This window comes from Chiloscyllium plagiosum, unplaced genomic scaffold, assembly GCF_037043375.1.
Source record: "Chiloscyllium plagiosum isolate Xiang-an unplaced genomic scaffold, Cpla_swu_hap1 HiC_scaffold_1, whole genome shotgun sequence".
NCBI lineage: Eukaryota > Metazoa > Chordata > Chondrichthyes > Orectolobiformes > Hemiscylliidae > Chiloscyllium > Chiloscyllium plagiosum.
Genome location: NW_028270139.1, coordinates 110,773,249 through 110,790,537, shown reverse-complemented (window position 1 = coordinate 110,790,537; position 17,289 = coordinate 110,773,249). Strand labels below are relative to the sequence as shown.

The 17,289-nt window shown below is 40.9% G+C and overlaps 1 protein-coding gene across 4 annotated transcripts in view; it reads right to left on the bottom strand.

The window, feature by feature from the left end:
* Positions 1–5,078: 5,078 nt before the first annotated feature.
* The window catches only part of creb3l3l (cAMP responsive element binding protein 3-like 3 like), a 29,674-nt gene continuing 17,463 nt past the window's right edge, over positions 5,079–17,289 (bottom strand). For all 4 annotated transcript variants that reach the window (XM_087989800.1, XM_087989803.1, XM_087989804.1 and 1 more), the window contains exons 9-10: positions 14,791–14,878; positions 5,079–8,968 (exon numbers count right to left, since the gene is read on the bottom strand). In XM_087989800.1, coding sequence (XP_087845926.1) covers positions 8,580–8,968; positions 14,791–14,878 — 477 coding nt within the window. In that variant the 3' untranslated portion in view covers positions 5,079–8,579. The remainder of the gene's footprint in view (positions 8,969–14,790; positions 14,879–17,289) is intronic.

Sequence of the window (17,289 nt, the reverse complement as noted above, 5' to 3'; positions counted from 1 at the left end):
GGAGCTCCCTTCCTAACAACACTGTATGTGATCGCACATCCCAAGGGTGGCAGTGGTTCAAGAAAGCAAGGCAACTCAATACCAGCATCTCTATGGCTGTTGGGGACAGTCTATAAATTCTGACATAGCCAGTAAAGTACATGTGTCAAGAATAAACAAAAATAATATTGTTATGATCAAGGTTGGAGAAGTGCATGGTCTCTCTACCATCTCAATACTTCAAAAGCACAACAGATATTTAGGCACATTGTGACAAATTGTATGCCTTCTCTACATCAGGTTCAGAGTTTAAAAAATGCATCAGTAAGGTGTTTTAATAAAGAACAGAAGCATGATATATTCAGTAATGATGCAGAGTAGTTTGAAACGTAAAAATATAAATAAGTCAACAAGCGCACACCAAGTAAAGAAACATAATGATTTTCCCTGCAGAGATTGAGATGATTGATAATAATATCTCTCAAAGGAAAAAAAGATTAGAAAATAAAATTACTTTCAGTCAACATCCTGCCACAAACAGGTAGGTGCCACCAAGGTTAGGCAGTTATCTCTGTGAGACTTCTGCAGATACAATTCACTCAAGAATTGTTGTGAAGAACGCTGTCAGGTGGTTCTCAGAAGATCAGCTGCTTTCAGTTCCCATACTGAACTTAAATTGAGGACTTTTTACAGAAAGGCAGAAGCTGAGCTGGAAAGTTTCCTTCTTTGTGACCCAATTGAAATCCAAACAATGTCAAAACTAAACCCTATTCCTAACAGCCATAACCTCTTTCCACCTCCCCCCACCCCACAACCCTGCCTCCTGAACAAGTGGTTATTGCCTGAAGGGTTTAGAAACCTGAAACAATCTTGAAAGGAAATCATAGAGCCACCCCTCACTGGATGTAAAAAGTACAGCATGGGAAGAGTTAAAGGAGAAAAGAGAAACACATAGAGCCTGAAACCTAGTGTAGCTATGTGTATGTTAGAGGCACATCATTGGGAATACATATATATTTATGGATTATAAGAATTGGAAATGAAAGTTGGACAATATCTGCATTGCAAAGGATTTGTGACTTTTTGGAAGGAAAACATCAAAAGCTCAAGAGAACTGGTGATTGTCTGTTGTTTGCAAAAAGCCAAGCAACTTTGGGGAAAAGACTTTAAACCAGAACAAATTTTGAAAGGGTTTGTGCTAACATTTGCCTAGCAACAGCCTCTGGGCTTTTGGTTTCTGTTTTGCCCCAGATGTGACAGTTATTCAATTGCAGAGAGACTTGCAATGAAGCAACCCTTAAAGAAAACTATTTGAAGATATAGCTGTGAAGTACTGTGTGATTAAGAAAGTTTCAGCAATTAGTATCTCTGAAATCAATCTCTAAAAGCTAAACTGTTAGAATCATATAGATGTACAGCACAGAAACAGACCCATCAGTCCAACTAGTCTATGCCAACCAGATATCCTAAATTAATCTCGTCCCATTTGCCAGCATTTGACCCAAATCCTTCTAAACCTTTTGTATTCATATACCCATCCAGATGCCTTTTAAATGTTGTAATTGTATCAGCCTCCAACACCTCCTCTAGCAGTTCATTCCCTATAGGCATCTTGGTATTCTGACTAGGTATCAATTGGTTCTTGAAGCATACAAGAAAGGCTTTGAAATTTAAGGAAACTGCCTGGGTAGAACTACTTTGAAAGGAAAAGTAATTTTGAATGTTTTTGATAAACATTAGGAAAAAAAAACACATATGAAGCTCTCAGATAAATTGTTTTCTTGGAAGAATTTAAAACTTCAACATCTGCAGCAATTGATCCCCATGTTGAAGACAATAGGGTTGCAACAGCTAGATAGACAGCCGAGATGGTGATGATCATAAATTGTAGGTTTAGCTGCAACCATGAGACCGAAGGTAAGCAGTCCTCTGAGCACAGGAAATGTAAATAAAGTTGACAAATGGAGAAAATGGTCTAGTAGCAGTACTACTAGACTAAATCCAGAAACTTAGTTAATGTTCTGTGAATCTGGGTTCAAATCCCACCATAGCAAATACTGAAATTTAAATTCAATAAAGTAAAAATCTACTCATGACCACAAAACCATTGCCGATTGGTGGAAAAAAACCCATCTGACTCACTAATGTCCAACAGGAAAAGAAATCTGTTTTATTCACCTGGTCTGGCCTACATGTGAGTTCAGCTCCACAGCAATGTGATTGATGCTCAACTCTCCTCCGAAATAGCAAGCAGTCAGTTCAAAGGCAGATAGGGACAGGCAATAAATACTGGCTAGCTAGCAACACCCACATCCCATAAGTGAATAAAAAAAACAAGATTTTGTCAAGATGAAATGTAATTTCTTATTCTTCAAATGATACAGCTAAATCTGTAACTATCTTAAGGGATAGATACTGCTCAAATGCTTTTGCTGGGGAAGGACCTAGGTTGTCCTCCAGAAAATGGATTGAAAGCCAACAGTTTAATAAATGGTATAAGTAGAGATTATATACTTGTTCCTTTGTATAAAGTACGCTTATAATGTGATTTCATGTCTGGAACACTGATAGTCAGATTTGCTCCAAAATTACCAGTGTAACCTGGGTAGTGATCTGGCTTATGTGAAAGTTATAACTTCACTCACAATCATAGAAAATCCAAAGGCATTTAAGAGACAGAACATTTGCAAGATTAAGTTCCAGGTATTTTTCCATCATGTATGGTGATACAGCAATGGCAGAGTTTAGTGCAGGAATGTGCAAGCACCTACATTTTGGTCAGAAGAATCAAAGACAGATTAATATTTAATTGGATAGTCTCCAAAAAACATGCAGTACAAAGGGATCTGGGTGTTCTTCTGCATAAAACACAACCATTAGCATGCAGGTACATAAAGTATTTAAGGCGGCAAATGGAAGTTTGGGCTTTGCTGTTAGGGAGTTGGATATTCAAAAATAGCAAAGTCTTGTTACAACTCTATAGGGCAATGGTGAGACTGAACCTGGGGTTCTGTGTACTTGTAGTTAAGGATGTGTCTACTGGCAAAGGAGGCCGTTTTAAAGAGATTCACTAAGCTGTTTCTAAAAAGGTTTATTTTTTGAGAATAGTCAAACAGGTTCTGCCTTTATTCACTGACCCAGTCAAGGAAGCTCACATTCCCTGAATGAAGAAAAAGGTCAATCGCCTCAAATCCAGGAAATTACTGCAGGCATTCATCTCGGTTCAAACATCTTCAATTGTTTCATCTAGGACCTTCCCTCCATCATAAAGTCAGAAACAGGATGTTCGATGATTACAACACTCAGCATCATTCACGATTCCTCAGATACTAAAACAGCACACTTCCATATGTAGTAACATTCAAGCTTGTGTTGATAAATAGCAAATAACATTCAGCCATATGAGTGCCAGGCAATGAGCATCTCCAACAAGAGTGATTCAAATATTTCCATTTTATATTTGAGTGCATTGCCATTGCGGAATCCCCATCTGCCAATAGCCCCGGGGTTACCATTGACTGGAAATTGAACTAAACCAGCCATTATCAATTGTGGTGGAACAGATTGCAGATTGGGAATTCTGAGGAAGTAACTCACCTCTGGGTCTGCACAATGTCTGTCCACCATTTCCAACGATTGGCAGGAATGGAATACTCTCCACTTTCCTGAATGAGTGCAGCTCCAACAACACTAAATAACTTTGACATCATCCACATAAAGGAGGCTTTTGATTGATATCCTATCCAAGATCTTCAACATTCACTCCCACCATCAAAGATGCACAGTGGCAACATCTAAAAGATGCATTGCAACAATTCGTCAAAGCTCCTTCAACAGCACCTTCCAAATCCATGACTCATACAATCTAAAATGACAAGGGCAACAGGGAACGCCACCACATACAAATTCCCCTTCAACCACTATCTTGACTTGGAAATATGTCATCATTATTTCAGTGTCACTGGGAAAAATTTTGGAATTCCCTCCCTAACAGCTTTGTTGATATTCCTACACCACTGGTCAGCAGTGGTTCAAGAAGGCAGCTCACATCAGCTTCTCAAGAGCAGTTCAGGACGGGTAATAAATGAAAAGTTCAACATGAGGAACGTTTGAGGATTCTGGGTCTATATTCAGTGAGCCTATGGAATTCATTGCCACAGAGGCCTGTGGAGGCCAGGTCATTGATTATATTTAAGACAAAGATAGATAAGTTCTTGATTGTCAAGGGGATCAAGAGTTAGGGGGAAAAGTGGGAGAATGGAGTTGAGAAACTTATCAGCCATGATTGAATGGCAGAACAGATTCGATGAGCTGAATGGCCTAATTTTTACTCGTATGTCTTATGGTCTAAATGCTGGCCCAGCTAACAATGCGCACAGCCCTTGAGTGAATCAATAAAACATGAATTGGACTTTATACTGAACTTAATGCTATCCATTTAATATTCCCAGGCACAATTTCCATCAATCATGGAAGTATAGGACTCCTGACTGACCCTTCCCAAGCTGCTATCTCTAAGTAGCATTTAGGGCAGCATGGTGGCTCAGTGGTTAGCACTGCTGCCTCACAGTCCCAGGTTCGATTCCAGCCTTGGGTGACTGTCTGTGTCGGAGTTTGTACATTCTCCCAGTGTCTGCGTGGGTTTCCTCCAGGTGCTCTGCTTTCCTCCTACAGTCCAAAGATGTGCAATTCAGGTGAATTGGCCATGCTAAATTGCCCATAGTGTTCGGTGCGTCATTCAGAGGGAAATGGGTCTGGGTGGGTTACTCTTCAGAGGGTCGGTGTGGACTGGTTGGGCTGAAGGGCCTGTTTCCACACCGTAGGTAATCAATCAATCTAATCATCTTGCTGCTGTAATTTAGCATATATTTTGGAAAAGTTCTGTGAGGCACTCGTGGCACAGGATCAGTAATGTGTGAATTACACCAATTTGAAGTTAGACTTTTTGTTCACTGAATGGGCTGTGTCCAATGATGGAAGCTGTAATGCAGAACAATGCAGCATTATTAACAGGGAGTTACACAAAGTTTGCTCTGGGGGAAACAGTAAATTATATGTGAAGAGTATAAATCATAAAGCAAAACATTTAATGCCACAAATTATTTAAAATGTAAATTTTCAAAATTATATTTTAATATGTACAGAAGTCTCACATACAGAGAGCAACAATGCAGATATATTCTAAAACTCCAGCATATTCAGGCAGCTGAACAAAAGCATCAGGCAGGAATTAATGCAATCATAGAAAAGACATTTAGTGCGGTATGACTACAATATTCCCGAAACTGTTCCTGCAGTTACATTAGAGCTTTGAACAAATAAACTAGTGTGAAAAGTTGAAAATAACATTGAAAATAACTAGTACTGCCTTTCACTCATTGGCTTTAAAAGAAATTAATGATTATTGTTACATAGTTTTTAAAGCAATTTAATGCTACATATTATCTAGTATGATAGAGTAGGGAATGGTAACATGCATAGTTATAGATAATGATAGCTCAACTGAAGGAAAGTGTGTGTAAAATATTAAACAGTTCCTAAAACAAGTTTCAGATATTCCAACTAAGATTATTATAGCAGATCATAAGAATAAACATGACTATAATAGCTTGTTTTAAATTTTCAACTTATGCAATTCATTGTATGCTTTGAACTAACTGTACTTCCTTACAGTACTTTTTACTTTTAATAGTTATTCACAGATACACAATATATTTACATGCTGCCAGCAAGCATAGAGTCAAATTTTATGATGTTTATTTCCTATATGCTTACACCTACCCTTCTGTAAAACAGAATAATCGCAAACTGAACCATTTCTCTCTTTTGATTTAGGGCTACAGGTTGATTAGATTAATAAAAAAAGTGAAGCCACTTTGATAGCAGCTAAAAGAAAAGAAAAAGCATTTATATGGTGGCTTTAACAAAACATCCCACGGGCCTTCACAATCAAACAGGAAGACAGGGCAATAGTTCAAGTGGATGTTGATGTTTGAGGAAAGGCAATGGCCTTGTGCACTTATCGCTAAGACCATTAACGTGGACACCCAGATAATGTTCATGGCAGACTTTGGAATTTGAATTCACTAAATACCCAAAATTTTAAAAAGTGTAATAGTGACCAAGAAACCGGTGTTGATTGTCAGGGAAAACTCATCTTCAGGAATGGAGACTGCGATCCTCACCTGGTCTGCACTACATGTGACTCCAGACCCACAACAATGTGGTTAACTCTCAACTGCCTTCTGAGTAATTAGAGATGGACAATAAATGCTGGCCAAGCCAGTGACACCCTCATATGTAAATGAATAAAAACTAAATGTTAAAGTCTGGCTTCTTTAGGGGCTGTGAGAGGGGAAGGAAAAGCAACAGGAGAAAGAGATGGGAAGTTAATGACATTGGACTGTGGTTTGGTGATGAACAGCTTGATTACAGGACATGGAGATCAAAAAACATGTTGGTGAGAGATGGGGGTTGGGAAATCAGGTTGTGTGCCCAGAGGAAGTGATCTGGCCTGCCACTAGAAGTGTGCAAGTCTTAAAGTACAAAATGAAATTGTCAGCTCAGTGTAATGGAAATGAACATCCTGCAGGAAGATAACATGTCCATAAACCAGTACAGAGAGGGGATAAAGCATCATTCAGAAGTAGATGAAAATCTCAAAACGTCAGATAGTATGGATCTTACATAAAAAGATAAAGCAGACAGTACAACATATTGCCTGAGAGAGTCTCAGAAATACTGAAAAATAGAGTGTGCTGAATATAAAGGCTGAGAAACATTAATAGGATAATTATTTCCTTCACTATGAAGTTTAATGCAGTACAGCAATTTAATCTAACAAACATTGATAGCATGTTGCAGCATGTAGCATTGCAGATGCCTTGTAACCTGAATGGCACAAAATTATCTCTAAAGGCAACAAACTTTATATTTCTGTAAACCTAGAAGTATTATCTTGGATAGCCCTTCTTCATCGTTAATAGTTGAATGATGAAGCTACTTGTAGGCTGAACCTATCAGAGACTTACAAGCAACTCCAGTGATGTGGAACGTCAAGCAGAGTTGATAGCAATGAAAAGTTAAAGGCAAACAAAAAAAGAATTTTGATTGAAAGACATTCTCCCCGTGTCTGCGTGGGTTTCCTCCGGGTGCTCCGGTTTCCTCCCACATTCCAAAGATGTGCAGGTCAGGTGAATTGGCCATGCTAAATTGCCCGTAGTGTTAGGTGTAGGGGTAAATGTAGGAGAATGGGTCTGGGTGGGTTGCGCTTCGGCGGGGCGGTGTGGACCTGTTGGGCCGAAGGGCCTGTTTCCACACTGTAAGTAATCTAATCTAATCTAATCTAATCTAAACCAGCATGGGCTCTGCTGCCTCAAAATATTAACTTCAAAATGTTTTGAAATTACGAGTAACCCATCAAACCCTTAACATAATAGTTCAAACATTAATTATCAGATTCAGAGTCTGCTTTACATAATGGGTAGATAAAATCTGGAGACCTCTTCCCTAAAATCTGTTAAGCTATTATAAATTAGGAATTTCAAATTTTAAATTGATCGGGTTTGGTTAGGTCAGGCGAAAGTGAGTAAATGCACTTAGCACACAGATCAGCCAAGATTTAACTGAATCGGACAACAGACTTAAGGGGCTGAATGACTTACTTCCGTTTCTAGTAGGCAGTTGTCCAAATGTCATATTTCGTAATCACATACTAAACTTGTGATGAACCATCCAGTCATATGCTAGACTGTTTTACAACATAAGACAAGATTAACAGAAACAAGGAGGTGCGGGTAAACAAACAGGGCAACAGACAGAAATTTAGATTGTTATGCTGCACTTCGTGATCAATTTGAGCCATATATGTTTGATGCCAGCAAATGAAGTACAAAGAGCAGCTATGCCTTGATAAACTCTACTACTCTCCATGAATGATTGCAAGAGGCTTAGTTAAAAATAAGTCAGGAGCAGATAGCCAGATAATGAACAGGAAATGAATACATGTTAGAAAGAACATTCTTACAAAAGGAAGTATATTAAGCTGTAACAATACAATGCAAATGGGCAAAGGGAACTGCAGTTGACAGATTTACAGAGAAAGGAGTTGATCCCTTCAAACAACCACAAATCCAGCTGCACAATCTAATGGCGAAGAAACATTTTAATATGTGCTGTGTTTCAAATGGAGTAATACAACATGATGAATCAGTAGCACAGAAACTGGAGAGGCTACTTCTCAGAGGATCTTGAGAAGGGAGGAAACAGGAAACACATGTTCAAAATATAGAACGATGTTTCTAAATAAAGGTTAGACAAACTTATGAACCCATGACATGATACTGCAGTATTTAATCATTTACACTGGCTACAAAACAGGATTTTGGTAACTGCCACTTTATCACACTAATGAGACAATGCAACTTATTAGAAATAAAAAAAAATGCCAACCCATTCCTGCAAATGATGCTGAGTTTCTTTTACTTATTAAGTAATTCAAAGAACAAACTTCCACGGTATCTACATGAAAAACATACGTTCATTTTACTCCTCCATTTCAAAAACAAATTATGTACAATTCATTGACAGGAAACACTCTGCTACATTTCATCTGACCGTGGATGTGCTTTTATGATTACTGTTGCAGTGTGCTCTGTCCAGTTTGGTGCGTTCACCGCTGAAGGAGAGATACCATAGCCACCACCTTTATCATTTCCCGATGCTGCCCTGCCCAGGCTTGTGTCATCTTGGACAGTAGTCTTCACTATTCTATCCATGTCTGAAGAGGAATTGATGTTCAGTGTTGATTTGATTGCCAAGTCAGAAGCTTCAGGTGTGCTGTTCTGACTTCCTGACAATAATGTTTGAGGAATTTCTCTGTCTAAGCCTGGATTCTTTTCTGTTATGTCTGGATTAACATCTGGATTGTAGACTTTTGACACCACGCGTATGTGAGATGATTCACTATCAAGTAAAGTCCTGGAAAGAACTGTAATGAAGGAAAGAAACTGGTTATAATAATCCAAAAAAAAAATGCATATATTCCTCAGAACCAAGTGATTATAAAGAGCCTGTTTAAAGCAATTTGTTATTTTATGTAACCCTACTGGGCAGCTTACTGATGAAGGGCTTTAGCCTGAAACATCGATTCTCCTGCTCCTTGGATGCTGCCTGACCTGCTGTGCTTTTCCAGCACCACACTCTTGACTCTAATCTCCAGCATCTGCAGTTCTCACTTTGGCCTAGCTTACTAAGTAAGTTGCGCATGGTGAGGAAGGAGAGATCTTATCCAGAGTAAGACGCAGCCGGAGTGAATATATAGCTCAGGGAATTTAGAAGCAGCATGGGAATTTGGTGGGAAACTTGCTTTTCTTTGCTCACAGTTACAAGGTTTATTTCTTACAGGATAAATTGAAGCAGAAGATCAAGTACCCAGCAGAGTGACCTCATAGGTCACCATAAATACAATGGCTGGTGATAGCTAGTAGATTCATCGAGTCATAGAGATTTACAGCATGGAAACAGACCCTTCGGTCCAACCCATCCAGATATCCCAATCCAATCTCGTCCCACCTGCCAGCACCTGGCCCATATCCCTCCAAACCCTTCCTATTCATATACCCATCCAAATGCCTCTTAAATGTTGCAATTGTACCAGCCTCCACTACATCCTCTGGCAGATCATTCCATACACGGACCACCCTCTGCGTGGAAAAGTTGCCCCGAAGGTCTCTTTTATATCTTTCCCCTCTCACCCTAAACCTATGCCCTCTAGTTCTGGACTCCCCGACCCCAGGGAAAAGACTTTGTCTATTTATCCTATCTATGCCCCTCATAATTTTGTAAACCTCTATAAGGTCACCCCTCAGCCTCTGATACTCCAGGGTAAACAGCCCCAGCCTGTCCAGCATCTTCCTGTAGCACAAATCCTCCAACCTGGCAACATCCTTGTAAATCTTTTCTGAAACCTTTCAAGTTTCCAAACATCTTTCTGATAGGAAGGAGACCAGAACTGCACACAATATTCCAACAGTGGCCTAACCGATGTCCTGTACAGCCGCAACATGACCTCCCAACTCCTGTACTCAATAATCTGACCAATAAAGGAAAGCATACCAAATGCCTTCTTCACTATCCTATCTACCGGTGACTTCACTTTCAAGGAGCTATAAACCTGCACTCCAAGGTCTCTTTGTTCAGCAACACTCCCTAGGACCTTACCATTAAGTGAATAAGTCCTGCTAAGATTTGCTTTCCCAAAATGCAGCACCTCGCATTTATCTGAATTAAACTCCATCTGCCACTTCTCAGTCCATTGGCCCATCTGGTCCAGATCCTGTTGTAATCTGAGGTAACCCTTTTTACTGTCCACTACACCTCCAATTTTGGTGTCATCTGCAAACTTACTAACTGTACCTCTTATGCTCGCATCCAAATCATTTATGTAGATGACAAAAAGTAGAGGGCCCAGCACCGATCCTTGTGGCACTCCACTGGTCACAGGCCTCCAGTCTGAAAAACAACCCTCCACCACCACCATCTGTCTTCTACCTTTGAGCCAGTTCTGTATCCAAATGGCTAGTTCTCCCTGTATTCCATGAGATCTAACCTTGCTAATCAGTCTCCCATGTGATCGAAATAGACTGAAGTCCATATAGATCACATCTACTGCTCTGCCCTCAATCGTCTTTGTTACTTCTTCAAAAAACTCAATCAAGTTCGAGAGACATGATTTCCCACGCAAAAAGCCATGTTGACTATCCCGAATCGGTCCTTGCCTTTCCAAATCATCCTGTCCCTCAGGATTCCCTGCAACAACTTGCCCACCACCGAGGTCAGTTCCCTGGCTTGTCTTTACCGCCCTTCTTAAACAGTGGCACCACGTTTGCCAACCTCCAGTCTTCCGGCACCTCACCGGTGACTATCGATGATACAAATATCTCAGCAAGAGGCCCAGGAATCACTTCTCTAGCTTCCCACAGAGTTCTCGGGTACACCTGATCAGGTCCTGGGGATTTATCCACCTTTAACCGTTTCAAGACATCCAGCAACTTCCTCCTCTGTAATCTGGACATTTTGCAAGATGTCACCATCTATTTCCCTACAGTCTATATCTTCCATATCCTTTTCCACAGTAAATACTGATGCAAAATATTCATTTAGTATCTCCCCTATTTTCTGTGGCTCCACACAAAGGCCGCCTTGCTGATCTTTGAGGGGCCCTATTCTCTCCGTAATTACCCTTTTGTCTTTAATATATTTGTAAAAACCCTTTGGATTCTCCTTAATTCTATTTGCCAATGCTATCTCATGTTCCCGTTTTGCCCTCCTGATTTTCCTCTTAAGTATACTCTTACTTTCTTTATACTCTAAGGATTCACTCTATCCTGTCTATACCTGACATATGCTTCCTTCTTTTTCTTAACCAAACCCTCAATTTCTTTAGTCATCCAGCATTCCCTATACCTACCAGCCTTCCCTTTCACCCTGACAGGAATATACTTTCTTTGGATTCTCGCTATCTAATTTCTCAAGGCTTCCCATTTTCCAGCCGTCCCTTTACCTGCAAACATCTGCCTCCAATCAGCTTTCAAAAGTTCTTGCCTAATACCGTCAAAAATGGCCTTTCTCCAATTTAGAACTTCAACTTTTAGATCTGGTCAATCCTTTACCATCACAATTTTAAAACGAATAGAATTATGGTTGCTGGCCCCAAAGTGCTCCCCCACTGACACCCTCAGTCACCTGCCCGGTCTTATTTCCCAAGTATAGGTCAGGTTTTGCACCTTCTCTAGTAGGTACATCCACATACTGAATCAGAAAATTGTCTTGTACACACTTAACAAATTCCTCTCCATCTAAACCTTTAACACTATGGCAGTCCCAGTCGATGTTTGGAAAATTAAAATCCCCTACCATAACTACCCTATTATTCTTACAGATAGCTGAGATCTCCTTACAAGTTTGTTTCTCAATTTCCCCCTGACCTTGGGGGGTTTATACTACAATCCCAGTAAGGTGATCATCCCTTTCTTATTTCTCAGTTCCACCCAAATAACTTCCCTGCATGTATTTCCAGGAATATTCTCCCTCAGCACAGCTGTAATGCTATCCCTTATCAAAAATGCCACTCCCCCTCCTCTCTGGCCCCCCTTTCTATCTTTCCTTTAGCATTTGTATCCTGGAACATTAAGCTGTCAGTCCTGCCCATCCCTAAGCCATGTCTCCGTAATTGCTATGATATCCCAGTCCCATGTTCCTAACCATGCCCCGAGTTAGGTCCCTTGCATTGAAATAAATGCAGTTTAATTTATTAGTCCCACCTTGTCCCTGCCTGCCCTGACTGTTTGACTCACTTCTGTTCTCAGCCGTACCCGTCTCAGATCAATCTTCTTCCTCACTATCTCCCTGGGTCCCACCCTTCACCTTACTAGTTTAAATCCTGCCAAGCAGTTCTCGCAAATTTCCCTGCCAGTATATTAGTCCCCTTCCAATTTAGGTGCAATCTGTCCTTGTACAGGTCACTTCTACCCCAAAAGAGATTCCAATGATCCAAAAATGTGAATCCTTCTCCCATACACCAGCTCCTGAGCCATGCACTCATCTGCTCTATCCTCCTATTCCTGCCCTCACTAGCTTGTCGCACTGGGAGTAATCCAGATATTACTACTCTTGAGGACCTCCTTTTTAAAATTCTACCTAACTCTCTGTAATCTCCCTTCAGAGTCTCAACCTTTTCCCTTCCAATGTTGTTGGTTCCAATGTGGACAATGACCTCCTGCTGGCCCCTCTCCCCCGTGAGAACATTCTGCACCCTCTGAGACATCATTGATCCTGGCACCAGGGAAACAACACACCATTCTGCTTTTTCTCTGCTGGCCACAGAAATGTCTGTCTGTATCTCTGACTACAGAATCCCCTAACACAATTGATCTCGTGGAAGTCGACGTACCCCTCATTGCATTACAGCCAGTCACAACACCAGAAACTTGGCTGTTCGTGCTACGTTCCCCTGAGAATCCATCACCCCCTACATTTTCCAAAACAGCATACCTGTTTGAAATGGGTATATCCACAAAAGAATCCTGCACTAGCTGCCTACCTCTCTTACCCTTCTTGGAGTTAACCCATCTATGTGACTGTATCTGTGACTTTCCCCCCTTCCTATAACTGTCATCCATCTCATACCGTTGCTGTTGCAAATTCCTCATCGCTTCTATCTATCTCTCCAACCAATCCACTCGATCTGATAAGACTCGCATCCAACAGCATTTATGGCAGATATAATCCACAGTAACCCTTAAACTCTCTTTAAACTCCCACATCTGACAAGAAGTACATGTCACTGCAAAGGCCATTTTTGCTCCTTCACAATCCACAGTCCCAGAAAATAACACCGTCTTATTCCTCTACAAACACTGCCCCAGGTTAAATTAATAGCTATGGCTTATATTTTAAGTTTAAATCAAGAGACTTACCTCCAAAACCATATAATCAAGAAAGAATTACTGCAGCCTTTCTCTTGGACAGACTTAAAACAACAATTATCTTATCGGATTCTGTGCTGTGAACCCCGCACAACAGTTGCTCCAAGATTAGTAGTAACTTGACAATTATAGATTACTTTCAGATTGAAGATAAATAGGGGAAAAACTTATAGGCTACCTTTGAACAAAACTACACACACCCTAAATTTATAGTTTTACTTTACATTATAAGTGTACTAACAAATTATTTTCAGACAATGGCTACAAACACCACTGGTTTACTTTTTGGAACTAGGTAGCAAAATGAATTTACAAAGCTGTAACTCCAATTGAACAGCTGTGTTAGCATCAGTAACAATTAAATTAAATTGATTGATTTTTATTTAAATAAGAGCACCACTGCTCAGATAAAACCATTCAAACACTCAGGTCAAATTAAATAAGCTACTAGCACACAAAGATACATATTTTCTGGACAAATTTCAGAGATAAAGTACTCTTTTGGTTTGTAGAAGTTGCAGTTCTGAGAAGCTAAACTGTAGAAACAGAAATAAGTCATTCAGCCCATTGAGTCTGCTCTGCCATTCAATGGAATCATGGCTAATTTGATAGTCCTCAACTCCATTTTCCCACCAGGCCATTTGACTCATCGGGTCCACGGTGACCCTCTGAACAGCATCCCACCCAGACCCACAACCTCTATCTTATCCCCATAACGCTGCATTTTCCATGGCTAATCCACCCAGACTGCACGTCCCCAGACACTATGGGCAATTTAGGTTGGCCAATCCACCTAACCTGCACATCTCTGGATTGTGGGAGGAATCCTATGCAGGCACAGGGAGAATGTGCAAACTATATGCAGACAATTGCCTTGGGTTGGAATATAACCCCAGAGCACTGCTGCTGTGAGGCAGCAGTGCTAACCACTGAGCCACTATGCCACCCATTCTTGAATAAATTTAAAGACCCAGTCTCCTCCCAGACCTGTAGGGGTACAGCATTCCACACTTGAATGACCATCAAGGAAACAAAACCCCTACTCATCTCTCTACGTAAAATTGATGCTGCCATAAAACAACTTCACTGCTGATTTTTAAAATCATGCTATTTTGAAGTTTAACACTTTCACTCTGCATCTTGAAAATCAGGAAGAGGTGCAGATGTTTAGGAATATCTGAACAGGAAAGTATGAAACGAATGAATGGCCATTAATTAGAGCAAGAATTCAAAGTCAGTTCACCGATTTTGCTCAGGTATCTCAAGCCAAAACATTTCAGCCACAAGGACTGATTTTTATAAATTGTTCTTAAAAATTTCTCACCACTATACGATTCATCCTGGGGCCCCAGCTTTGCACCAAAAGGGTTGATACTTGGAAAAATGATAAGTGTAAAAGACAACAGGAACACCTAGGAGAGAACAGAGGCAAGTAAGTTTGCTAGTTATTCATAAATGGAACAATACAGCGCAGATAAATTAAACCCACAGATAGTGATAGCATCCATGTGTATGGGTCCCATTAGGGAGCTAACCCAGGAGAAAACCATCTTCTCAGGAGTCCTGTTTAAAAAGTTGGAGGATAACATGGAGCAATACATAGAATTTTGAAGTAGAATAAAAATATCTAAAGGTCACCCGATTAGATTTTTCAGCCTAACCTAATATTGACAAGAGCTGTAATATTTTGAAACAAAATGGTCATTACAAAATTATAAGCACTTGTAACTGGAGGATTATTTTCTACTCCAATTTTGTTGACTCTTTCTTTCAGCTGTCATCTGGGACTTATCTCACTGCTTTTACTTCATGTTGGCAAGTACCTATTGATTACCTGATTTTACAGTCGACAGCACAGCTACTTCGGATTGTACTGCACTGTCAAAATCACAACTGTTCACCCTTGGCCTTCATTCACTACATTTGTACAGCCACAAATTTGCTCAAGTACAGCCACAGCTCTGACTCAGAGCCTTAGCTCCAATAAAAGCTCTCACATATGGGCTATTCCCATCTCATCCTTCAATACAGAGGAACTCCTCAACCAGTTTCTTTTCTTTACTGCAGAAAATCTTCCTAAATCTACCTCCCTGTTACTCCCACCTGCCTCACCTCCAATAGAGTCATAGACCAGTGAGTCACTGATCAAAGCATCTGTTGCAAACCCACTTTTGCCCAGGCCATCTGACCACTTTTTTTTTCTAGTTATCCAATGCCCCTAGTCCTGAATTCACATCCTGCTTTTGTTCCTCTTTCTCCCAAGATGCCCTCTCCAAGCTCTGGTGTGCACGAGGCTCACCTCATGTTCTCCCTCTCTCGTTAGCTAACTGTTAACTAATTTCCCCTCCTGCCTAGTCATTAATGTTAACCAATTTCTCTCATCGGGTGTTATCCTTCTCTCCTTCAAATCTGCCATCATCATCTCTCTCCTCATAAAACCAAATGCCACAGTACTTGGAAACTAGTTTCTCATTTAAAATGTCCCCTTCCTCTCCAAAGTCCATGAATGTATTGTCATCTCCCAAATCAGAACTCACTTTTCCTCACTCATGTGCGAATCCCATCATTCAACTGCTGTCCCTATTATAATATGACGGTAGTTTTTCCCAAATTCACAAAAGACATCCAATGATGAAGGTAAACTTCTCCCCCTCACTCTTCTCAACCTGCCTGCAGCCTTCAGCACAATTGACTACAACCATCTCCTTTGAAATCACATGTTGATCAGCTGTGTGGGACTGCTCACCTATGGTTCTATAGCCGGTGAATCATTTATAATGATTTCTCTATCCCCTGGTATATTGTTACCTTTGGTGCCTCCCAAAGGGAGGCCACCCCAGCCCCGTATCTCATCTATATGAATCCCAACTGCAACACTATCTGAAAGCAGAGTATCAGTTCCACACACATGCAAACAGTACCCAGCTCTACGTCACAGTATCGCTCAGACTCTTTCACTGTCATTAAATGATCAGACCACCTACCCAGTATCCAGTACTCAATAAGCAGAAACTTCTGCCAATCAAGCAGCGGAGGATTGGAGCTATTGGTTTCAGTCCCCATTTCAGACTTAGACAGTGCCAGGGACCTGGATTCAATTCCAGCCTCAGGTGACTGTCTGTGTAGAGTTTGCACATTCTCCGTGTCTGCATCGTTTCCTCGGGGTGCTCAGGTTTCCTCCCACAATCCAAACGTTAGTTGAATTGGCCATGCTAAATTGCCCACAGTGTTCAGGGACGTGTAGGTTAGGGGTAAATGTAAAATAATAGGGTCTGTGTGGACTTGTAGGGCCAAAGGGCCTGTTTCCACACTGTAGGGATTCTATGGGCCCTCAGTAACAGATTAAATGCAGTCAGTTCATGATGCCATATCGGACTAGCTTGCAGTCTTGGCATCATATTTTACCTGAACATGAGCTTCTGATCACATGTGTGTGATCACATCTTGGTGACATCGTCCAACTTCACCCATCAGCTCATCTGCCGCTGAAATCCTCATTTCTGCCTTTGTCACTGCCAGAATGTATTCCTGTCAATTAAAGCTGCCCACAGCCATTTCACACTCCAAGGAGCTTTAATTGGTTAAAGGCAAGGCTTAACCCCGTGTCAGAGTGTTGCTTGCGGATCTTATTAGCGGTCAGCTCTGCTGTCCCTGCAGTGCCACCAGGATCTCTCGCCACTGCTGGGACTATGAGCAGACCCAACAGCCAGAGTGTCAGAGTCAGAATACAGATGGAGGTCTGACAGCAGGCACAGAAGTGGAGACCTGAGGTGGGGGAGTGAAGGGAGGTGATATTGCGATTTGAAGGGCAGGTAATGCAAGA